Raw genomic sequence first — 25,630 nt, forward strand, 5'->3', positions numbered from 1 at the left:
TTGAAAATAAAATATAAAGGCCCTTATAGGTGCTTACTTTTTCTTTAAAGCCCTTATTCTTTTGTTTTTAGTGCTTATTTTTTGCTTTTAGTGCTTTTTTTTAAATGAAAGCGCAATTTTTCCCCGTACCAAAGCCAACTTAATAAACCAAAGCAACTTAAATAAACAACTTTTCTTCCTAATATGGAATGTCAGATGGTGAATCATACTCCCGGAACTTTTCCTCCTTTCTCTGCATTAGCATAACCTCTGGTGTACGCGGAGAGTACAGACAGGTGCCCGTCATTCTGTTGGTCAAAGAATTGCGAAAGCAGTAGAAAATTCTGGTACATTTGGCATTCTTTTCCTCCCACCCTAATACTACACATGTTTGAATTTCTATCAAGATCTTAATAATTTGCATTCTCGTTCCGCTAGGTCAGTTCATATTCGTATTTATTATGATCGTTATGCTTATATTATGAGCATATGTATAAATGTTTATAATAACATAGTTGCAGTAACTGCTGAAGTATAGTAAACTTCCAAAAATGGTTGTGTTTTAACACGGATTAGCTTTCTAATTAATAATATTCGGAATGGCGTAAATAAAGGGACAGTAATCAAATAGTCAAAATAATTTAATTTTTTTGGCCGATACATTATACAGTACGAAGGTTGGGAGGTTCTCCCCTTTTTCCGCAAAATCTCGAATATTGAAACTGTTACAGTTCGCTGCAAAGCAAGCAATGGACTTTTTTTTTTTTTTTTTTTTGTCACTTTCCAATGTGGATTGAATAGGACTAAAAGTTCTGGGGTCTACCAACCCAAGCGAAGAATGATTCTATTCCGGAAATTTAACGCAGTCTGTTTCATTTAGAATGAAAAACACCTCAAGTCTCTTTCTTTTCCTTTATTTATTTCTTTATTCTCCCAATATCGGCAGCTGTTGAATCCGATTGCGTAATATCATGTAGGGAAGAATTACGGCGCACGTATTGTGCAATAACCTTTGCGATATTTTGCAGAGATAATTAATTTTGATGTTCGGTCCGAGATTTGTTTATGAACACTTAAAAGAGTTTTTGCTAAGCAGAATATTTTTCTGTTCTGTTGGTTTGTTTTTATATGTCAAAAGCATTTATTTAGCGGAAAAATCTAAAGAACGACTACAGTCTATCCCTCCCTCGGCTCCTCTTTTTTAAGTTACGCTCGACTGTCCGAATATTCGCCAATTTTCAAGTATGCGGGTAGTTAAGCTTTTACTGTTAAAGGATGACTGCATGAAGCAAATTTCTGTCTTCTGATTTCAGAAATTTTCCTCTTTTTTACTTAAATTACTTTGCTTGCAATATCTGTTAAGGGAAAACTGATATACGATGAAAATTTAGAAAATGTTCAGAATTTAGATTTAAATTAGTTAAATATCAATATGAGTGGAAAAATAAATTGCATTTATTATTAAGTTTCAAGCGAATAGAATAAATATGCCTTATTATTATTTATTTCCTCTATTTTGAACTGAAATTTCATCATTAAATCTTGTAATATAGTTTAGTTGTGCATAGTTTTTTTTTCTCTCATTGTAAACTAGTTCTGTAAATTGAACTGTTATTTAAAATTTAAAAAAAAAAGTAATTATTTTCCATGGTTGAGGTCCCATGCTTATTCTCTCTTAATAAATACTGCATTTCTCATATTTTAAATTACGAGTCTAATTTTTGAAGTTATGCAGTTGTGTATAATGTAATTAGACAGGTGCTTATTTTTTTAACTAAAATGTGGCTATGAACCCTGTTGAACCAGTTTGGCTCAGCATAGAATGGGTACAGAAGATCATCCACAAATCAAGCACTGTCGAAGACAACTGCCAGTTGCTAGACAGGAAAAGGTAGGAAAACTTCTAAAGGACATGCAAGAAAGCGACGTCTTTCAAGCAGCTGCCGAGTATCCACAGTTGGAAGATAATGTTCTATTGTATGTGAATGAGGGAAGAAGTTCTAGTTATGCTGTAACTGTATATATGATATGCTTCCAAGCTTGTGAAGAAGCTGGTTGGATGAAGGTAAGCTGTGATCTTAAGCAAGTGCAGGAATGTGTGCATGTTTTATGCATAAGAATGGTTTGTTGCTACATCATAGAACAAAAGTTACACAGTATCTCCCAGCAGACTTTGAAGAGGAAATTCGAAATTTTAGGGTGTATTATTTGCAAGCGACTATCTAATGAGCATTTATATTGTCCAAAATTGGTAATGCAGATCAGTTACCTGTTCACTGGGACATGTCTATGTCTTGTACAGTTGTACCAAGAGGCTCACATCCAGACGAATCAAGACTGCATGTGGTGAGAAGCGGTGATCTGCAGTGGCTATAGTGGCAGATTGAAGAAAACTGCCTTTGTATATGCCTAACTAGTAGCAACAGAGCTGAAAAATATTATTAATTGCTTTTAAATCACTTTGTTTCTTAATTAATTACAGACATAATATATTTGAAAGAAAAATGAAATATTTAGTGGTTTGCTGAATAGCATCACATGAAAGATAAAAATATTTTATTTCAAACAATGGCAACACTTTCTTTTAAATTGCTGAGTTTGTTCGTCAGGTTTGAAAGACAGATATCTTGCACTTTGTTGAGTGACAAACAGTGCTTTTAAATTGCTGAGTTTGTTAATAAAAAATTCTTTATTTTTGTGCAAAATATGAAATAAATTTAAAAAAAAATTAGGAATTCAAAATTTGGACTTTGAGATGTGAATATTGAGGAAGACTACCTGTGTTCAAAATCTGGTGGCTTTAGGTGCAGCGGTTTTTTTCACAGTGCAAGGAACATTCAGAAATACATACAGCTTCTTCATTATTAAAAATATTCTGAAATTTGTTTTTCATTAAATGCAGATCTCAAATTTTCCTAGTGTTAAAAGCGTTCAATATTTAAGTCTTTTCAAGTTCTTTTCCCTTATTATTTTTAATTAAGAATTCAAGAGTTCCTAAAACTTTTTAGCATTTAGATTAGCTAAAATTAAGGATTCTCCCGACTCTATTTATTACTTAAATATATTCTTATTTTAGGAATGCTTTCCGTTATTTATATAATTAATAATTGCCTTTTACATTTTAAAAGTGGAAAATAGTTTTCAAAGTTTCTTTTAAAAATCTAGTTTAATTCTAAAATTTTAATCAAATTGCTTTTAATTTCACTTTTTATGTATTTAAACTGAATAACTATCTGAAATTCATTTTGTGCAGCATACAATTTTTTTTTCCTCCCCAGCATATCTTTTTTTTTTTTTTTTTTTTTTTTTTGTTAATTTAATAGTTTAAGTCTTAAGCATGGAATTAGTGTCTTTGGTTCTTTGTAACTGAATGTGGGCACAGATAAATTTTTATTTCTTTTGCAGAGCATATTAGGAGATTTCAATAAAGAGCAAGAGGCCTTTGTCACTAGTAAAAATTCTGAATCTGTTGATGACTGTATGTGTCCATGGGAAGGAATGGCTGATGAAGAAAGTGTTAAACAGCAGATTTTATCTTTGTCTTCTGTAAGTATGTATTTTAAAAATGGGAATCTGACTATGAAGCATTCTTAATTTGCTATGTCAATTGTTTATCTTTTTGACAAATGACAGTGCATCAACATTGAATAAATCCTTCAGAAGAGTGAGATGAGTGAAGGTATAAATGGCTGCGGTATCTAACCTATTCTATAGTTTCAGTTTGTTTGGAAAATTATTAGATGGCCTTTAGAATCTTTTGTCAGTGTTTAGCCACTGTAAAGTGGCAGTATAAATAACTAATTAATGAAACATTCTGTCTCCTTTTTTGACTGTATGTAAATTACCATTTAAGGGATATAAAAATCCTGAATAGTTTATTACCTCCTACTATTTTTCATTAGCTGGGAACTGCCCTTTAACCCTTTCCTTTTAAAGTTGGAATTAAAAAAAAAAAATGCTAGGCAGTCTGTTTGCACTTAGAGGAGTACACAGGTAAAATTTTGTTAAGATAACATTCACTTTTTTAATATCATAGGTGTGTCTGAGATGATCTCACTGAATAAATGGAGCTTCAAAAAGAGCACTAAAGGGAGCATTGCTGGAAAGCATGTGATCAAGTAAAAGATTTTCCATATGATTAAAAACACTGGATTCTGATTACTGTAGCAGTCTAGCATTACCCAGGATACACCATGGGGAGGCCTGCTATTCTACCCCTTTCCCCAAAAGTATACGTCTGCTCTCTGTATTGAATTTACAACCTGAAGGCAATTTGTTTAGCATTTTCAGTGTTTCAAAAAAGATCAGCCCTGTCTGATCCATTTGCAAATTAATTAAAAATCAGAAAAAAAAGCAAATATTATATCTACAATTAAGAAAATATAAAGTATTAAATAAAATTAAATAAACATCTACTACTCAAAATCGTCAAAACATATAGCTAATAAAGCTTCTTTCAACGAAGGCGAGAGAAAATGCTCTAGTGAAAATCAAAGAGCTAACGGATAAAATTATCCCTGACTTCAGAAAAACACATCAACAATTTCTTAGTTGTTAAACAAACCTTCACCCTCCCCCGCCCAAAAAAAAGCCAAGAAATTAAACATAGCTGTGCGCCCACCCTTTTCTGTTGTGAATGGGCTCACTGAAGAAAATTCTGCAGTGAAACAGTGATACAGTTGTTGGTCTGTTTGATCCCACCTTGGGCACATCAGATGTTCGTCATTCGATTTTAGGCAAGATTTCTAGGTAAAAACTTTAAAACTGATATAGAATAAAGAGATCACCATACAGCCAAGAAAGTAACATAGAAATTTCTTTAAAAAAATTCCTTTTAGATCATCTTAAAAAAGAAAAAAAATCTGGAAGATGTCTTAGAAAAATTAGGGTCTTTAAAAACTAAACATGGCTGAAATGTATCGTCTGGTTTGTGTTGTGCTGCCATCTAATGTTAATAAAGAAGTTTAAAAGTAACCTATAGTAATCTATAAAACCTTTTCCATTCAATTTTTCTGTGTGTACAGAGGGAATTTTTTGGGTGTGCCGGAAAAGGTTAGTAAAAAATTATACTTTCTTTCTATTACTACCTTCATTCGATTCAAAGTTTGTATCAAAGTTGGAGCCACATTCTATATTAACTATGAATTAGCCTTTTTTTAACTGAATGTACTGTATGTTAAGTGATCAGTTCAGAATTATAAAGCATCTAAATAACCTTTCTATGGCTACAATGAAAATGCATATGCTTTTGATTTTAGTATTAATGAATAAATATTGTTTCCTAATAAAATTTGGAATCAGCCTAGGCAGAGTTTTATGAATTATGTCCAAGTTATTTTTCCATGCTTGACTTTAGGAAGACAGTGTAGTATAGCTAAATTTATTAGAATGATAAAGTTAATAATGTCATAGTTCACAATAACCCATAGCATGTATGAAGAAAAAGTAGACTGTATTCAAATTCATTTTTACCAAACTTATGGAGAAGTTTTTCTCTAAAATACTCTAATCTACATCATATGTATTATGTGACATAGTTTACTACCACACCTAATTAATTTTTTAAGTGACTATCACCATTGATGTAGTAGGATAAAATATTGTAATGCTTTTTCAAGAATATAGAAAATCTTCAGCTTAAGCAAGATATGTTCCCAAGAATATGTTGGACACATATAAATTTTTATTTTTCTGTGCATATTTTCACAAAATTTACTTTTAATGAAATCTAGTGTTGAGTCTTGTTTACTTTAAAGTCTAAATTTTGTTTTGGGAACATGCAGTATTACCATTTTATAAAGGTAAAGTTCTTTTTAATCAGTTTTATTGTTTCTCTCAGGAGATCAGAAGATGTAATTATCTCTCTTATTTGATAATTATTTTGTATCATTACACATAATATAACTTATGAGTTGGATCTGTGTATAATATAGATTCTTTATGAATAATGTGTATATAGTCATGAGAATACTAACATTAATACAGTCAAAAGTCGTTAATCTGGACTCGTCGGGACTTCGGCGATTCCGGATTATAGATCATCAGTTTAAATCTGGTAAGATGGCATGCAGAAATTATAAAATTAAAAATATGAAACCATAATTAATGAAATAAAGAACAATTATGATCTAAAGGGTATCAAAATTTACAAAAAAAAAAAAAAAAAGCTTAATATTTATTTGTTTACTTTATCAAACATTTCTTTCAATATAAGTTGTTTAAGTTGCTTTATTTTATGTGATAATACTTTCTCTTTAATTCTATAAACAGACATAATTTCTTCTTCAGTTACAAAGTTCCGCTGTTCAAGTCCTATAATTGCTGTGTCGACAATACCGACTAATTCGTCAATCGAAATTTTTTCGTTTTCAATAACCTCTGTGTCACTTTTTTCACTATCGGAAGCAAATTATAATGACAAGGAATTTGATTTAAATCATATCAAAGAAAGAATACATCGAGATGAAATACTACATTTAGTAAGGAATTATAAGTCAAATAAAATGAAAACTTCTGCCCTGAAGATAAGGATAGTGCTGACAGATCAACTTCCAATTCATTGCCCGCCACAGCATCCCCCCCCCTGCAGCAGAGCAGCGTGAAATTGATAAACAGATTTCGGAATGGTTAGAGAAACAAAGGATATGCCTTTATCCATTTTTGCAGCAATTCTACTTTTTGTTTAATGGACCTCGAAACATACTTTCGCTTTGTAGATCCTTTACATATTAGTAAATATATATTGGAAATTCTATTTGACATAATCGAAAGTTCAAGCTTACTTTTATAAAATTGCTCTAACAGTCTGCAAAAAATAATAAGCCAAATCCAATTCGAAGATTAAGGAACAACGCAATCTGCAACATTAACTGAATTAGATAATTTTAGCTTAGTTTATACCATCTGTTATACATTAAATGTGCATGCGTAAACGTATTATGCGCTTGCGCACACACATATTCGCAGCCGTAAAGATCTTACATGCATGACGCATGCGCAGAATGTTTGTGTCTTTGTGGTCCGGATTATAGATCATTCCGGATTATGGGTGTCCGAATTGACGACTTTTGACTCTAGTACTATAATGGCTTCTGCATGCCAGTATTAATACATAATAATATTTCATTTGACAGTATAATGTGTTTAATTTTGTGTCAAAATATTTTGATAATTTTTAACTGAAACAAATAGAATATAAAGGCAGACTTATAAAATTGTTTGAATGATAAGTGGAAGAAATTGTAAAAATATGTATGTTGCTATGTATCAGTATATGTATGTGTATGCAGTTTACTCCTGCTATAATGAACTTCAAGGGACTGGAAGTTTGGTTTGCTGTAACTGGTGGTTCACTGTAGTCAATCATATGAGAAAAATGCATTATCTCACAAAAGTAAAAATTGAATGCTGAGTCATGTGCACACAAAGGGCAAAACACCACTGATTAATATTGTCACATCTATCAAAAGTGAATAATAAATGCAATTTTAAAAAATCATATTGAAATTTCATTACAGTTATTAGGTTCTGCTATTAAATTTGTTGGTTATTCTATTCCAGTTTCAGTATATAAATTAATAAATTTACACAATAAATTAGTATAAATATCATGCTTCTGATCCCTCCCTCAAATTACAAATTTATAATTATGAATAATTATTTTATCAAAAAAATTAACTTTTACTTAACTTCTGAGTGCAGAATAATGTACAATTTTCTGCTAATTTCAATGCAGATCGCAGAAATATTTTATTCATTCATTTGTTCAAAAATTGAAAAGATTTCTTTCAATTCTACATTCTGTATGAATAAAAACTTATTAATGACGTGCATCATGGTGTTGGCATTCGCTGTAGAAGGAAGTTCACTTTCTGTGCTTTGCATTTCCTCAGTATTTTTATCAGCATCAGTGCTGTTGATGTCGGCATTTATTGCAGTTTCTTTTGTAATATCTTCATCACTTGGATCTTCACATGCAGCATTACCCCTAGATAACTGAAAAACTCCATAACCCATTCTGAAATTACTGAAATGCCATTTCTTTCTAGCCATTTAGGAATACAGAAATCCTCATTTTGTCTTTTTCATTAATAACCTTTGGTAGACCAGCATATGGATAACAGTTTCTGGTGGTTGATTTTGCCAAGACTTTTCTAGCAGTGTAATTCTCTGATGACTTTTCTTGAAGAAATGTTTTGTTTCTTAAATCTATTCATCCAATCATCTGAGCATGAAAATGTCAGTTTCTGCATCTGAAAAAGCCTTTGTCTGAAGCATTTGTCCAGATAACAGCAGATGACAGCATTTTAGAATGGCTAACCATTTTAGCAATGCTTGATCAACATACATGCTCAGCCTTTCTAAACTTTATCCTTATATCCTAATTTTTTCCATGAACAGAAATTATTGAGTCTGCATTTTACTATATAATACCAACTGTAGATTTGGTTAAACTGCATTCCCAGCAGATATCTGTTTGGCTTCAACCATTTTGTATTTTTTGAATGATTATCTTATCTTCAGTGCAAAATTATTTAACTTATAGCTTGCTATGCAAATGAATTTTTGATGCAGGAATTTGGTCAAAGATATGTGAGAGTTTTGCTCTTTTGGAAAAGATGAAAAGGAAAATAATTTCATTGTCATATCCGTACAAATAAGATTCAGTAGCCTTTATAGAGAATACCTCATGTCTTGCAAAAGATTTAAAGAATGCAAAGCCTCCTTTGGAGGGCAGAACATGGAGAGCATACTCAAACAAAACAAACTGATAAAGTAAGACACAATAACACGCCGAATAAATACTAATTCAGAAGTCAAACAACAAAAATCAGCGTTATATTCACAAAATTTTCACAGGACTAGTTTCGATGGTTTTACCTTCAGCTGCAAAACCGCAAATGAACAAGATAGGAAATAATGATTAGATAAGATAAGAAAGCCTGGACAAGAATAAGCAAGTGGCGCCATCTGTTGGCGAAACCAGAACTAAAACATAATTTCTCTAAAAGCCGAAGGCAAATTTGGATTGGAATTAGGATCGTTAACTAGAACAGAAAGATTTTTATGAATGTGAAATGCCTCTAGAAAATCCAGTTCTCCAATGGAAGATGTTTTTTGAATAATTTTGGCAGCAGAAAAATTGAAAGTGTGATTTTCGGACCAACAATGTTGAGCAACAGAAGACTTCTGTGTTTCCTTTTTTCTAACATATGCCTCATGTTCTTTGACGCGAAATTTTAAGGCTCTCTTAGTTTGACCAATGTAAATTAAACCACACTGGCAAGGAATCCTATAAATACCCCAGGAATTCATATCCGGAATGGGGTCCTTGAGTATAGAAGTTGGAATTTTATTGATGGGAGAATAAACAACCCGAAAGTTAAATTTCTGCAAAATATGTGCAACTTTATAGCTAATTGATGGAAAGAAGGGAATGACAACAGAATTTTTATAATCTCCTAAAATAAGAGTGTGGATTTTAGTGTGTTGAGATGACAATTTTTTAACTGCTTGATTAATAATGTTGGGTGAAACATTATTATCATTTCAAAGGCCGACAAAGGTGGCCAGATAGTCGTCATGGATAAGAACACTTACATCGATGGTGTCACTAAACTCTTAAACGAAGGACCATATAATCCGATCCCTAAAGATCCTTCACCTTCGGACTTATCCAAAATAAAAACTGCGATCAAATCTTCGCAAATCATTTCAAGCAACTTAAATCATTCGCTTATCCCATCTGTTGCGAATTGTGCCAGATTATATGCTCTTCCCAAAATTCATAAAAGTGGTATTCCTTTCCGCCCTATTGTATCAAATTTAGGTACTGCCTCGTATCCATTAGCTAAATATTTAGTTTCTAGATTTTCCACTCTATTAGACAATAACATTTACACCATAAAAAATTCAATAGAGTTTGTAAAAAAGGTTAAAAACATTTCTCCTAGTAATTTACTCATGGTTTCTTTTGATGTAAAATCATTATTCACCAATGTCCCAGTGGAGGGTGCATTAAGATGTCTAGAAACCAGACTTCGCGAATTTCATTTCTCTTGCATCGAAATTGATGAGCTAATTTCTCTCACTCAACTCTGTTTGAAACAAACACATTTTGTTTTCCAAAATAAATATTACAAGCAAACTGAGGGATTAGCCATGGGAAGCCCCCTCAGTCCCATCCTGGCTGATATCTACATGCATTATTATGAATCAAAATTGTTTGAAACTTTAAACTTCCCGGCATGGTTCCGCTACGTAGACGATACTTTTACCCTGTTTGAAAGTAATAAAGATGATTGAAATAAAGTTCTTTCAACAATGAATTCTATTGATCCTGCTATTCAGTTCACTTTTGAACCTGAGACTTGCAATTCTCTTCCGTTTCTCGACATTCTGGTCACACGTAACACATCCAACTTCAGTACTACAGTTTACCGTAAACCTTCATCGGTTTGCCTTCCACCACACTTTAAATCATGTCATCCGACTAAACAAAAGTTAGCTTCATTTTATTCCTATGTTTTCCGTGCTCTTCAAGTTTGCTCCTCCAAACTAGCCCTTGATGAAGAACTAAATTATTTAAAAGCAATAGCTATTGACAGGGGCTTTTCACCCAACATTATTAATCAAGCAGTTAAAAAATTGTCATCTCAACACACTAAAAGCCACACTCTTATTTTAGGAGATTATAAAAATTCTGTTGTCATTCCCTTCTTTCCATCAATTAGCTATAAAGTTGCACATATTTTGCAGAAATTTAACTTTCGGGTTGTTTATTCTCCCATCAATAAAATTCCAACTTCTATACTCAAGGACCCCATTCCGGATATGAATTCCTGGGGTATTTATAGGATTCCTTGCCAGTGTGGTTTAATTTACATTGGTCAAACTAAGAGAGCCTTAAAATTTCGCGTCAAAGAACATGAGGCATATGTTAGAAAAAAGGAAACACAGAAGTCTTCTGTTGCTCAACATTGTTGGTCCGAAAATCACACTTTCAATTTTTCTGCTGCCAAAATTATTCAAAAAACATCTTCCATTGGAGAACTGGATTTTCTAGAGGCATTTCACATTCATAAAAATCTTTCTGCTCTAGTTAACGATCCTAATTCCAATCCAAATTTGCCTTCGGCTTTTAGAGAAATTATGTTTTAGTTCTGGTTTCGCCAACAAATGGCGCCACTTGCTTATTCTTGTCCAGGCTTTCTTATCTTATCTAATCATTATTTCCTATCTTGTTCATTTGCGGTTTTGCAGCTGAAGATGATGGTTTGGTAAAACCATCGAAACTAGTCCTGTGAAAATTTTTGTGAATATAATGCTGATTTTTGTTGTTTGACTTCTGAATTAGTAAACTGATAAAGATCAAAAGGGCTCATGAGAATCTATTCACCCCTTCCTTCTCTCTGGATAGCAAAAACTTCAAAATATTCCATCCTAGCATCAAATTTAAATAAAGCTTTGTCTGAAAGCTCAGTCAGAGAATTTAAATAAAATTCAAGAATCCATAAACGTTCTTTGGTTCAAACCTGACAGACGTATCATGGTATCCTAAGATATGCTTATTGTGTCTTTGTTCTCCTTGAGTTGGATGTGACACCTGTCAACTCCCATAGCCTTTGTTCAGAACACAGAGAAAAGTGGGGGCTGAAAATAAACGTAAAGATGATTTCCTTTGCAGATGGAATGTAGATCCTAAAATCATAAATATGGATGATTTTATTGGTTCTTAAGTGTTTTGTTAAAACTTTCAGATATTCTAAAAAAGTTTCAATTAAATGTGTCCAAAGTGTCCCATTATATCCAACTTTCATACATTTGGAGGTTTTTTATAGCAGTGTAAAATAACATTAAAAAGGCAAAAAATTTGTACCTCTGAAAAGTTAATTCATTATAATAGGGTTCATATATATAAAATTTCAAAGAAATGTGTGTGCATACATATATATATGTAATTACGAAACAGTTTTTTTAATAACATAATATAATCATGTATAGTATTTTCGTGCATTAAGCTGCTGAAAATTTTTCTGTAAAGACATAAAGAAATTTAGAACTAATTTTTCACGAAGACCAAAAATTAGAATTCATAAGTAATAAATTTCAAATAATCCTATAAATGCAAAAAAGAATTTAAAAAATGTTAAAACCAAAACACTTTAAACAAGCAATACCCCAAATAAAAAAAATCAACGAAATTAAAAAAAAAGAGCAGAGGAATTCAGTCAACTTCGATGCCGCTTCATCACAAGGAGGAACACTGAAATCAATTGAAGTCTGTTTTCCACAAAAATCCTTGCTTTTTTGTATTCTGAATTAGCTAATGAACCATTTCAATGTATTTTAATTATAATAGTTCACCCAAAAATTCTGACCTCTCCCTAAAGCAAGGAAAAAACAATGTATTTTTAATTAGAAGTTCTTACCTTTAAATAAAGAGAACTGTATGCAAAGAATTGAAAACATAAGTAAAATAATAAGACACTTTAGGTAAAAATTCAAATCAAAATTTTACCTGTAAACAATGTGCCCATAGAATTGAAGGCATAAGTGTAATTATAAAACTTTGGTAAAAAGACTGAATTAAAAACTGAATGTCTTTATATATATATATGTGGGTTCTTTAGTCTCGAAATCGCAATTCATATTCAAACAAAACACATTTAATGAAACATTAATACATCTATAAGATCGTTCATCTATTAATACAGCATCTATAACACCGTTTATCTATTAATACAAGATCTATATCATCTTACATCTCCTCTAATAAAACAAAGTGGCGAGAGTTCTGTCAATTTCACTCGTGCAGTCAATAGCTAAAAATTAAACAGCGCGCAAGGAGAAATATTAAGCTATGGATTTAAAATCCCACATTCGGCCTTCCTGCTATGCGCTGACCTCGACGACATTCTTCTACTCTTGACATCATACATCATTAGTCATCTTACATCATCGTTGTCTTCGGTAAAAGAACCATCATCAAGAATAAGCCGAAACCTGAAAAAAAAATACGAAAGGAGAGGGGAAGATTGTGTGCTAAGGGCAAAATTGAAAGGAAACATCTTAATTGTCCTTCATCTTTGCAACAATAACATCATCAACAGTCCCTTCTATTTTTCAGAAATTTCATCTAAATTGAAAAGTATCTTCAATCTTTAACATTTTCGAAAACTTCATTTCATCTTAAAAATAAGATTAACTGAAATAAAAGTCATTATTATATGTGAAAATCACAGTTTGGTTATCAGTTGTATCACTCCAGATTAAAACTTCATAGTCAGTATTATTCTATACATCTTGTGCTTGAAAATTAGAAGCATTCTGTTTGCTTACTCCAGATATAAAATTAACAGCTGATAATTCTTTAGGAAATCTTGTTTTGCGGACAGAAGGTTCTTCAAGGGAAGATTTACACCTTTTATATAACCTTGTCTTAGGTTTAGTTGATTTGTAAGTTGACGGTGTTGGAACAGCAGCAGCATCCCATAAGTTTCCATAATGTTCCCAATCATCAGCATTAAGAATTTCATGCAACTGGCGAAATTTTTCATCAGTGATATATATTTTTCTTTTCAATTCTGCTTGTTTCACAAATAATCTCTTCTCCATAATTTTTCTCATGCGATCCTTTTTCAAAAGGTAGCTTTTCTTGTATTTTCAGTTTAACATGTTGAACTTCTTTTTCTTTCTCAGACAGCATTTTATCTTTGATACTAATCTGAAATTTTGCAGCTTCCACTTCATTCTTTGCTTCTGATAGTTGCTTCAGTAGCATTTCTATAGTCTGTTCTGATACAGAAACTTTTCTTTTCAAAGATCTGACTTGTTGTTCAGGAGCATCCAAACCCATTTGTAAAATAGTTTTTTCCTGCTTTAGTTGTTCTTTACCTATAATTGGTAAACGTCTGGGTCTCAAAGGAATAGGTTGGTCATCTTTTAAAATAACATGCATTTCGGTGTTAGTAGATTTTCTTTTGGCTTGTGTTCCTTTAAGATATTCAGATATACCAGTATCCAGTTCTTTAGCTTCAAGTTTCTCTTGCTGTTTAATCTTTCTTACTATTGATATTTCTGTTTCATCAGCATTCTATTCAACTAGTTTCTCAGATTCTGAATTCTTTCTTTTTCTAGAACGTTTTCGTCCTGAAGCGGGTTTTTTGGAATCATTAATTTTTCTATTACTCTCTTTGATTTCCTGAACTTTCTTAGGTGGATTTTTTCTTCTTCCTTTAGGAATGGAATTCTTCCCTTCCTCTACGTTTTTCAGTTTTCCTTTTCTATGTTTAACATCACATTTTTCTTCCTGAGACTCCTCTTCCTTTAATTCAACAACATCTGTTTCCTCTATAGGATTATCAGTTCTATTAGAAATATGACTTTCAGTTAAGTGTTTTAATTTGGACTTGCATGCTTTATTAATATCCGAACAATTATCTAACGCATCTTCTTGATCTATATTTAATATATATAAAATTGCACAATGACTTTGTAGACAGCATATATATATATTTGCAGACAGCACACACATATATATGCACACACGCACATTTCTTTAAAAATTTTATCACCCATTCAAAACTTTTGCCCTGTTTGAAATTATGGAAATGAAATCCCAGCACCAAGAAGTTCTGCTAAATAAACAAAGTTTGGAAGCCATATTTGCACTGCTGAAAGATGACGTCTGCTGAAGACATGCTAAGTGAATAATAAATGAACATGCAAATCGCATTATGGTGTAAATTTCATGTCTTGCGGATTGGATGTTGTGAATGATATTTGAGCCAGGAATGTCTTTTAAGTAAATGAAGAGAGTGTCAGCAGCTTAACTGAATTTGAATGAGACCATGAAATAGAACTATTAGAAGGTGGAATTTCTTCATCATATTGCAGAAAAACTTAACAGGGATATATATCCACCATGCATGTATATTGGCAGCAGTTGTCAAAGGAAGATACTGTCTCAAGAAGGCAAAGACCAGCTGCATGTGTGCCACACTTAAAGGGAAGACTGCCGTAAAACCCAAAGTTTCTTGAGCATGACAAATCTGTCATAGATAAACATTTACAAGAAGTTATCACGGAAGAACTGTAGTTATTTAATTTCTGCAAAACTTTTGTACCACATCAAGCTGCAATTAGAGAAAACAAAGACAACACAAAACTTTGCATTATCTTCGATGTTTCATCATACGCTGAAAGCTAACTGTCATTGAATGATTGTTTAGAAACAGAAGTTTCTTTACATTTGAAATCTGTTTCACTACCTTTAAAATGATGTAAATAGAAACTGTGGCTTTTGGAACATCTAGTTGCCATTCTCGAACTCTCCCGAATTCCAACATGCAGCTTTTACTGGCATGAAGTTTCCCTACACCTGTAATAAAACACTAATGTAATGCTGTATCATTGTTTTGCTTATTAGATATGGCATTTTTAAAGTAAGAAGATAGGCTAGCAGTACTCAAAGTATGGATAGTTCTGAATAATCGGACTTTAATTCTGTGTCTAGAGTAGCAATTTGCTTTTGCTATGTCTGTTTCGGAAATTAATTTTGTTGCTTATGCCATGCCGGAAAAAGTAATTCCCAAATTATGAATTTGATCATAATTTATCCTATTAATTATCCAACATATATGAAAATATGAAGATGAATTTTTAATACTTAATGGGAAATAATGAAATTTTCCAGCACATATACTAATTTCTGCCTAGAGGCTAATAAATGCAAACTGAGTGCCACATGTGGTGCAGCTAGAAGGTGCATCTGTTAATTAAACAGTTTAATGAATTTGGATTTCGCATAATTCTGGGCTAGGGAATCGGAGGAAAAGAAGCAAATAAATAAATAATCCAAAAGACAAAAAAAATATTAAAATTTGGATTGATCTATTTAAAAATTTTAACTTTTAAGTTTTTACTAGTTACTGTCACCTAACCTAAGAAAAATATGTTTTAATAAAAGTATGTTGATCCATTATTATATATATGTATTGAAGAAAATAATGCATTTGTTTCCAATGTTAGAATACCACTAAATGAATTTTAATATGTATCTCTCAGTGGAATCTTGTAATCTATCTATTGCGCTTGTGTCATCTTTAATTCCATAAGTACTTTTTTCTACAATGATGATGTTCTGAGAGTAAGCTGTTCCCATGAACAAGAGTGTAACAATATTGAATGGGGAGACCTTTGAAAACTCCCATCTAGTCATTTTGTTTGTCTGAATTTAAACCCATTAGGATTCTAAAACTACTTATAAGCATAATATGACATCTGTTATAATTAATAATCTGTTTATCTGTAACAAATATCTGTAGGATGGCATCCTTCATAATAATGTGTAAATATTATAACAATTAATTACATAAATTTTTCTCCTTCTTATTCCTTTCATAGGATAGAAGAAATTTCCTTAGGAATCCACCTACTGGTGTTATGTTTGATTTCAAATTTGAAGATATGTATCCAGTGGCAAAAAGGATGTTAAAAGAGGATCCTGCCTTAGAGAAAATGCGATTCGAAATTGTTCCCAAGTTGTAAGTGAATTTGAATTTTACGCAGCCTAAAACAGTAAACTAAATGAACAATTATTTTTCCATTGCATTTATATGATTTCCATCTGTTCTAGTAAATGCAGTCAAAAGTCTTTAATCCGGACTCGTTTCCTGATTATAGATCATCAGTTTAAATCTGGTAAGATGGCATGCAGAAATTATAAAATTAAAAATATGAAACTGTTATTTATGAAATAAAGAGCAATTATGATCTAAAGGGTATCAAAATTTACAAAAAAAAAAAACTTAATATTTATTTGTTTACTTTATTAAACATTTCTTTCAACGCGTGCATGCATAAAGCATACATTACGCATAGTCGAAATTAGAAAATTGCAACCAGAAAACTATTTGATGTGTATTCGTGATATTTATAATGACGAGAAATTTGATTTAAATCATATCAAAGATGGAGTACATTGAGATGAAATACTACATTTAGTAAGGAATTATAAGGTGAATAAAATAAAAACATCTGCCCTGAAGATAAGGATAGTGCTGACAGATCAACTTCCAGTTCATTGCGCGCTGCGTCGTCCCCCCCCTCCGCAGAGCAGTGTGAAATTGATAAACATATTTTGGAATGGTTAGAGAATCAAAGGATATGCCTTTATCCATTTTTTGCAGCAATTCCACATTTTGTTTGATGGATATCGAAACATGCTTTTGCTTTGTGGATCCTTTGGTAGCTCCAGAATCGGAAATTCTTTTTGACATAATCAAAAGTTCTAGCTTGCTTTTATAAAATTGCTCTAACAGTCTGCAAAAAATAATAAGCCAGATTCAATTAGAAGATTAAGGAACAACGCAATCTGCAACATTAACTGAAATAGATAATTAGATAATTTTAGCTTAGCTTATACCGTCCGTTATACATTTAACGCGCATGTGTAGATGCATATATGCATGCGTAAAGGTATTATGCGCATGCGTTAACGCATTATGCATTGACGCATGAGCAGAAGGTTTGTGGCTTTGAGGTCCGGATTATGGACGTCTGGATTAAAGACTTTTGACTGTAGTACTAATAGTATGTTGTTCCTAGGCCTTTAATAGAATGTGTCATATTACCAAATTCTCTGTTAGATTCTGTTTCAGAAGTGGGGATTAGATTTAAGAAACTTTTATCATTAATGGATGTCACTTAACACCAAACATAAACTTCAGTTTACAAAATAGATATTTCCTTTATAATTTATATTCCTTGTGGAAACTAGGCATAATTACACTATTTAAATCTCATTTAGATACAAGTAGGCAAACAAAAAAGTACTTTTCTGTTAATGGAACATTGCTTACCACCAACTAAAAATATTAGCAAGAAGTCTTAACTCGATGGTTGCAACATTAAAAATGAATAAAGCTTAATGAAAAGAATGACTATTTTATTAAGTTCAAAATAAATACAAAAAGTAAAGACCAATGCCAAACTAGAAAATATATCTTACCAGAGAAATTTCAGATCACACAGGAGCCATAAAACTGCTGATTTCATTTAACATTGCAAAAATAATTGCGTCTTTTCATGCACCTGCCACCATGTGAGTTTGATGAGGTAGAAATCTAGGTGGTTGCAGCCAGTGCTGCACTTATGTCTATTTCGCTAATTAGAAGATGGCATCTTTTATCAATATTGATGAAGTGATATTTGTGGTTAACTTGCACGTGTTCATTTTTAGCAGTTGTCAGTTCATCCACTTCGATTGAAATTTGTATGACTTTATGCCTTGAATTTGCACTCTTAGAAAATACATTGCTGGCCATCAAAATTATTGTACTTTAAAAGAAACAGTCAACAAATCTGAAGTTTGCATGAGGGGTAGAACATGCTGTGATAAGCAATAATTAGCATTTCAAGATATGTGTTATATTTTATAGGCACATAATGACATCTCACGGTAGTATCAAAAGCTAGATTGAAATGCTGATTTTTTATTCAAAAACTGCATTTATTCTTTCCTGTCTTTAATTAGAAGTTGTATTATGCATCGTGTAGGAATAAGGATCTCATACCAATACACTTCAGAAATAGATCACAGGAAAATGGACTCTACTGGGCCTGTGAATTATCATACTGTGAAACTGCTGCTTACATTATTTGAGATCTGATTACTGTTGCAAGAATTTGCATTTAATGGGTTCAGAAATTCCAAACAGTGCTATGTGGGATCAATTTAGTGCTTGAAATGACAATCATCTTGTCTGCATCTGTTTTAGAGATCATACAGTCAAATCATGTGCTCTGGGTCTGGAAATCTGGTATGCTGCACAGCACCAAATGTTTGCATGTATGGTGTGACAATATCTGCTCTGCAATAGATTGTCAAAAAGGGCAACTATTGTTTGTTTTCTTTTATGCTGCAGAACAGAAATCAGAACCTGTAATTGTGTGTTCAATAATGCACGTAGGTGCTTCACTGGCATGAAATTGTCCTTTATAATGAATGATACTTTTGCTTGTAGTATCTTGATAGACCATACTCATTTGTAGAGGAGAAAAGGTTGGAAGTTAAAATTTTTCCATCTTCATACTGGCCTAGCATATGGATTAATGATGGGAGTTGCCCCTGGGTACATATCCTCTTCACTTCCAGTCACCATATTCAGTATTTGGACCAGAAACTGTTATATTGCTGAGCCTCTGTTGTATTAATGCCCATCTTTGTGTGATATCTTCAAGGCATCCCTCACTCTACCTGTCAATAGGACAATGTGAGACAGCATGTTGTCCATGATATCCTGTTCTTAGTATATCAAGTGTTTGACTTCTGCCTCAGCGAGCTCCTTCCTCCTATTTCTCACTTTCTGAAACCATCTAGTCAATGGTTTCAGAGAAACTGACATAACACATAGCAGCCTGCCTGCATAACAGATGAACTCTGGCACAGAACTGAGGATGCATAGGCTGCAATGCCTGTAACTGTCACCTAAAGTCAATATAACTCCATGCGTAGCCATATAGCAGCTGATTTTTTTACCCAACAAAATAATTGGAGTACTGATTTCTGGATATTCTATACCTCAAAATTACCTGAAAATTTGATTATAGCATCTTTCCATTGTAATATGCTTTTGTTACTTCCTTCATGGTGCAGCAGTGGTAATGGTCAGTAGTGTAGTATATATGAGAATTTTTGCTAAATGGCATTTTCTTCTTAGACCTTTATCAATTTATAAATTGTTAATGCCATATAAAAGCAGAATTTAGTCTATTATAATTTTATGAATATACTTGTTAATGAGTAAATGTAGTTATACCATATGAATCCCATGTATCTTAGGTATGTTAATAAAGTAAAAATTATTTTTTTATTAATTAAATGTTGTATATCGGTGAAAGCTGGATATTATTGGAAATGTTATTCATAAGTACAGGGTTGTCACAAAAAACTTCCCTGACAGATGAATCCTTAGTGGTCTATATGCTCAACCAATTGAAATGAAATTTCAGATATTGTTATTTCAAGCTATGCACTTGAGGTTGTGATGGTTTTAAACAATAGAGCTCTTGTAGTTACAGTTACAGTGAACAAATTTCAAAATTTTTGATTGGCAACATCCACTTTCTTCCTGTGTAAATTGATCAGTGCATTGAAAAACTATAAATGGCATTGGAAAGATACATATGTTAGGAAAATTGCCAGCCTAAAACTTTTACAAGAAGAGCGTTGTAATGGACCAATGACAACACAAGAGAGGAGAGATGGAAAAAACTTATTGGAATTACAAGTTTTGGACATGCCCACCTTTGCAGGTAATAATGCATTGCACTTGGGAAATTGTTCATAATAGTGATGAATGCAACATCACAAGACCAATCTGTATAACTTCATGTTTTATAGTATCTTTCAATTCAGACAACTCTCGTGGATTTGATGTGTACACCTTACATTTCATATAATCCCAGAACCAGAAATCTTGCGGAGTGAGGTCAGTAGATGACTGTGTCTTGAAACGCTGTACTCTTTGAAACTTGTAATTCCAATGAAAGTTTTTTTTTTTTTTCTCTCTCTCTTGCATTGTTGTTGGTGCTTTGCAAATGTCTGAAGCAAGCAATTTTCATCATATACCTATTGTTCCAGTGCCATTTATAGTTTTTCAGTGTACTGAACAATTTATGCAAGGGAGAAAAAACTGAGTGTTGCCTTTCAAAAATTTTTTGCTGTAACCATAACCATGAGAGCTCTGTTGTTTTAAATCATCACAATTGTGAGTGCATACCCTCAAATAACAGTATTTGAAATTTCTGTTGGGTAGAGGCGAGCGAACGTTTTTTCTTATGCGCATGCGTATAAATTATGATGGCGCAGCTGTCTCTTCTACCGACACATCCGTCATTTGAGCTTCGAGCGTATGGAGATGCTGATATGTTACTTGCTGTGTGATGCTCAATATGATTTCCTGTGTGATCTTTTTATTCATTATTCGTGTAAATAAAGTGTGTTGTCCTAAATCGATGGCTTCTTTATTCTAAATATTGGCCTCTGAACAACAAGTGGTAGCAGCTCCGTGGTTTTGTCAAGAAGAATTGGATATGAGAGACCAAGTCGAAACCGAAACTGTCTTAGTGGAAGCTAAGAATGGAGAAGTGGAACGTTCCCGAATTAACTGGAGAGAACTATTTTATTTGGTCATTGAAAATTAAAGCTGCCTTATCACTGAAAAGACTTGACTCGGTAATTTCAACAGTAAAACCAGAAAATTTAGACGAGAAAGATGAAAATTGTGGAATGAGAAAAACGCTGACGCCGTTGCATATATAAAACTTTCACTATCGGATCAACAGGCGCTTCAGTTCTCCACAGAAGAGAATGCAAAAATTCTTTGGGAAAAAATAAAGTCAACATTTACGGGACAAGACGAAGATCGAAAAATAGATGCTGGTAATGAGTTAAAAAATTTAGAAATGAAGTTACATGAGTCAGCTAATGATTATATCGCAAGAGCGAGAGGAATAGCAACTAAGTGCCAATCGCTAGGACTAGATGTATCTCCTCGGGAACTGGTGTTTTACACAGTCCGTGGACTTCGTGGAAAATTTTCTCGAATTAGGGAAATTGTAAAAACTCAGCGTGAAAAAACAATTGACGAAGTACTCAAAATACTCCGTGAGGAAGAATCCGTTCACAATTCAACGAATGGGAAACGACCTGATGGAAACAACGCAGAGGCGTTCATATCAAGAAGGAATAAAAACTATAAGCCAAGAAATTGTTACATTTGTCGACGACCTGGTCACATCGCGAAGGACTGCTATTACAGAAACAAGAATTCAAAATGTGAGTTATCCAAAGGTAACAAGGACAGAAAGAAGTTGCAACCTACGAGTGTGAACGTTTCATCTCGTTCTGATGAAAGAGAAAGTGATTTTGCTCTTCAACTTACGCGTGAAAAAATTGATGAATGTGATAAAATTTGGTTGCCTGGATAGTGGTCCAACCGCACACATGGCAAAAGACTTCTTTTGGTTTCAGAATATTACACCAGAGGTGAGGGAAATTTACCAGGCAGGTAAACACTCAAAAATATATTCAGAAGGTATTGGTACTGTTACAGCAAAAGCTATAAATACAAAGAATTCTAGTTTTATTAATTTAACTATTAGTAATGTTAGTTATATTCCTGATTTAAGAAATAACTTATTGTCACTCACTGCCTTAATGGATAAAGGATGTAAAATTGAATCAAGGAATAATTCTGTATTAGTTTTTAGTAGGTGTAATGAATTACTTTTTAAAGCATTTAAGAATAACGGTAGGCTTGAAGTTAATTTAGAACCATATTATAATTCTGAATCTTGCATTGCTAATGATTGTACTGGTAATAATTATGAACTTTGGCATAGTAGATTGTGCCATTTAAATCCAAAATACATGCTTAAAATGAAAGAATACATTGATATTAATGATGTAAATGATTTTAAGTGTGAAACCTGTGACATAAGTAAAATAACTAGAAAAAGTCACCCAAATATTGACATTAATCAGAGTTCAGAAATTTTAGAATTAATTCATTCGGATCTATGTGGCCCTGTTCAAACTGAATCAATTGGTGGGTCTAAATACTTTATGATCTTAGTGGATGATTTTTCTGGAATGTATTTTACTTATTTTCTTAAAAGTAAAAGTGAAGTGTTTGACGCATTTTGTAAATTTAAAGCTAAGTATGAAAATTTAACTGGTAAAAGAATTAAACGTTTGAGAACAGACAATGGTTTAGAATTTGTAAATCAACAATTAGATAATTATCTTGCTAATTCAGGTATTTTTCATGAAAAAACAATTCCATATAACAGTGAGAGTAATGGGAAAGATGAACGGGCAGAGTTATTTTAGAAAGAGCTGGGACATTACAACATGAGAGTGAGCTTCCGGTAAAATTCTGGGCAGAAGCAATTAATTTTAGTACTCAAGTATCAAATTTAACACCCCGGAAAGGAAAAGAAAAAATTCCTTTCGAAATTTGGACTGGTAAAAAACCCAAATTAAACTATCTAAAAAGGTTTGGATGTGTGGCATACTTTCACATTCCGAAAGTGATGCAAAACAAATTGGACATACCAGGGAAAAGAGGGATAATGTTAGGATATGCTAGAGAAAGAAAAGGATATCGTATTTATGATATAGCAAGTAACAAAATAATTGAAGAACGATCAGTTAAATTTAACGAATCTTTAAAGGGTAGTAATTATATGGGGAAAAATAAAGCCTTAGAAACTTGGGATATTGAAGAATTAAAAGGAAAGGGAAACGAAGTACTAGATCAAAAACCACACCTCGAATTGGTTGTTACGGAAAATACTCGAGCAAGCGAATATGATGACTCATCGAATTTCAAAATTGCCGACATAAGCCGTTGTAGCGGGAGTGATGACAGGGGGAATGAAGTCCAAACATCTGATAGCTATGAAAAAAGTAATAAATATGGAAATGAAATACCATTAAGACGATCCGAGAGGCTCAAATCAAAACAACTAGCGTCAAGTATAATCAGAAATGTTCTGAATGATTTTTCAGAAGCAAAACAAAGTGCTAATTGGTATGACTGGAAATCCGCAATGGAAAATGAAATAGATTCATTACAAAAACACGAAGTGTGGGAAATAGTAGAGAGGCCTGAAGAAACAAAATTAGTAAAAAGTAAGTGGGTGTATACTTTGAAGGAAGGAGACTCTGGGGAAGTAAAATATAAAGCGTGATTAGTAGCGGCTGGGTTTAATCAAATAAAAAATAAGGATTATACTGAATCATATTCACCAGTAGTTAACATTGAATGTTTTAGATTATTGCTTGCACTTTCAGCTAAATTAAACTTGACTGTTAAATTTTATGATGTAAAAACAGCGTACTTGTCCAGTGACTTAAACGAAGATGTGTATATGACTCCTCCACCTGGTTATGAAAAACTGATTGGAGAAGGTAAAGTATGTAAATTGAAGAAAAGTATTTATGGGTTGCCTCAATCCGGTAGAAATTAGTATATAAAAATAAGAAATGAATTAGAAAAACTTGGGCTGGTACAGTTAGCATCTGATAATTGTATATTCATTTATAATGATACCAAAAACATTTTTATAGTGTGTTTGTATGTTGATGATTTAGCTGTATTCTGTAATAATAAAGAAATGCTTGAAAATATTGTTTCTAAAATAAAAAATGTATTTGAGTTACATGAAAATACTAATTCAAAATTTTTAGGAATGCAAATAGAAAAACTTGAAAATGGTATATGTTTGTCTCAAACAGAATATATTGAATCTTTATTGACTAAACACAATCTGGAAAATTGTAAAGCAGTGGAAACGCCAATCGTTAAAGGGGCAGATAAAGGTTTTTCATGTACAAATGAAAAAATTGAAGCAATTTTGTATCAGGAATTAATTGGGGAACTTTTATATTTAGCGAATAGAACGCGTCCTGATATATCATTTGTAACAACTTATTTGTCACAATTTAATCATGTACCAGAAAAAAGGCATTATCTTTTGGCTAAAAGGGTATTAAGGTATTTAAAAGGTACAAAAAATAAAAAAACTTTTCTATAGCAATGATTTTGGAGTTTTAAATGCATATGCTGATGCTAGCTGGGGAAATGCAGAAAATGGTAAGTCATTTTCTGGTGGTACTATATTACTAGGTGATTCATTGATTTCTTGGAAATGTCGTAAGCAGAGAAGTGTTAGTCTGTCTACTTGTGAAGCAGAATTATTTTCTATTTCTGAAATTTGTAAGGATATTATTTGGACTGTAAATTTATTATCAGAATTAAAATGTAAACAATTTTTGAATGGTGCAGTGGTCTTGAATACAAACAGTCAAGCTGCCATCCAGTGGATCAACTGTGCAAGATCTTCAATGAAATCCAGACACATGAACTTACGTTTCCATTTTATGAAGGACTTAACAAAGGACAATGTTATTAAGTTCGAATATTCACAAACTGATAATATGATTGCAGATTTTCTTACTAAGAGTGTCAGTGAAGAAAAATTAATGTATACATTGAAAGTAATTTCCTTAATTTCTTAATGTAATGTGTTATATATTGTTTGTATTTCATTTTTGTATTGAAAAAAAGTTGCTCGCAGGAGGGGTGTGTTGGGTAGAGGCGAGCGAACGTTTTTTCTTATGCGCATGCGTATAAATTATGATGGCGCAGCTGTCTCTTCTACCGACACATCCGTCATTCGAGCTTCGAGCGTATGGAGATGCTGATATGTTACTTGCTATGTGATGCTCAATATGATTTCCTGTGTGATCTTTTTATTCATTATTCGTGTAAATAAAGTGTGTTGTCCTAAATCGATGGCTTCTTTACTCTAAATATTGGCCTCTGAACAACAATTTCATTTCTATTAGTTGAGCAGATAGGCTGCTAGAGGTTCATATATCAGCAAAGTTTTTTTTATGGCCACCCTGCATGTCTGTGCATGTTGCCTGTATTTTAAGAGAAAGATTTGCCTTTTAATATTTGGTATTAAAATCTGAGAGAGAAATGCTTGCAGATTTGCAATTGCATATATGTAAATTTTTGAAGTTTACATGAGTAACTGCCCTTGCAGATTTTCATGTTCTCAGAATTCAGTG

At 32.5% G+C, this 25,630-nt stretch overlaps 1 protein-coding gene across 1 annotated transcript in view; it reads left to right on the forward strand.

The window, feature by feature from the left end:
- The window catches only part of LOC118195331 (synapse-associated protein 1-like), a 60,725-nt gene that overhangs the window by 12,067 nt on the left and 23,028 nt on the right, over window positions 1–25,630 (forward strand). The window contains exons 3-4 of the mRNA XM_035366632.2: window positions 3,385–3,525; window positions 16,387–16,526. Coding sequence (XP_035222523.1) covers window positions 3,385–3,525; window positions 16,387–16,526 — 281 coding nt within the window. The remainder of the gene's footprint in view (window positions 1–3,384; window positions 3,526–16,386; window positions 16,527–25,630) is intronic.

Source organism: Stegodyphus dumicola, chromosome X2 (genome assembly GCF_044657685.1).
Source record: "Stegodyphus dumicola isolate Sdum_Otavi_A_Nest chromosome X2, ASM4465768v1".
Lineage (NCBI taxonomy): Eukaryota > Metazoa > Arthropoda > Arachnida > Araneae > Eresidae > Stegodyphus > Stegodyphus dumicola.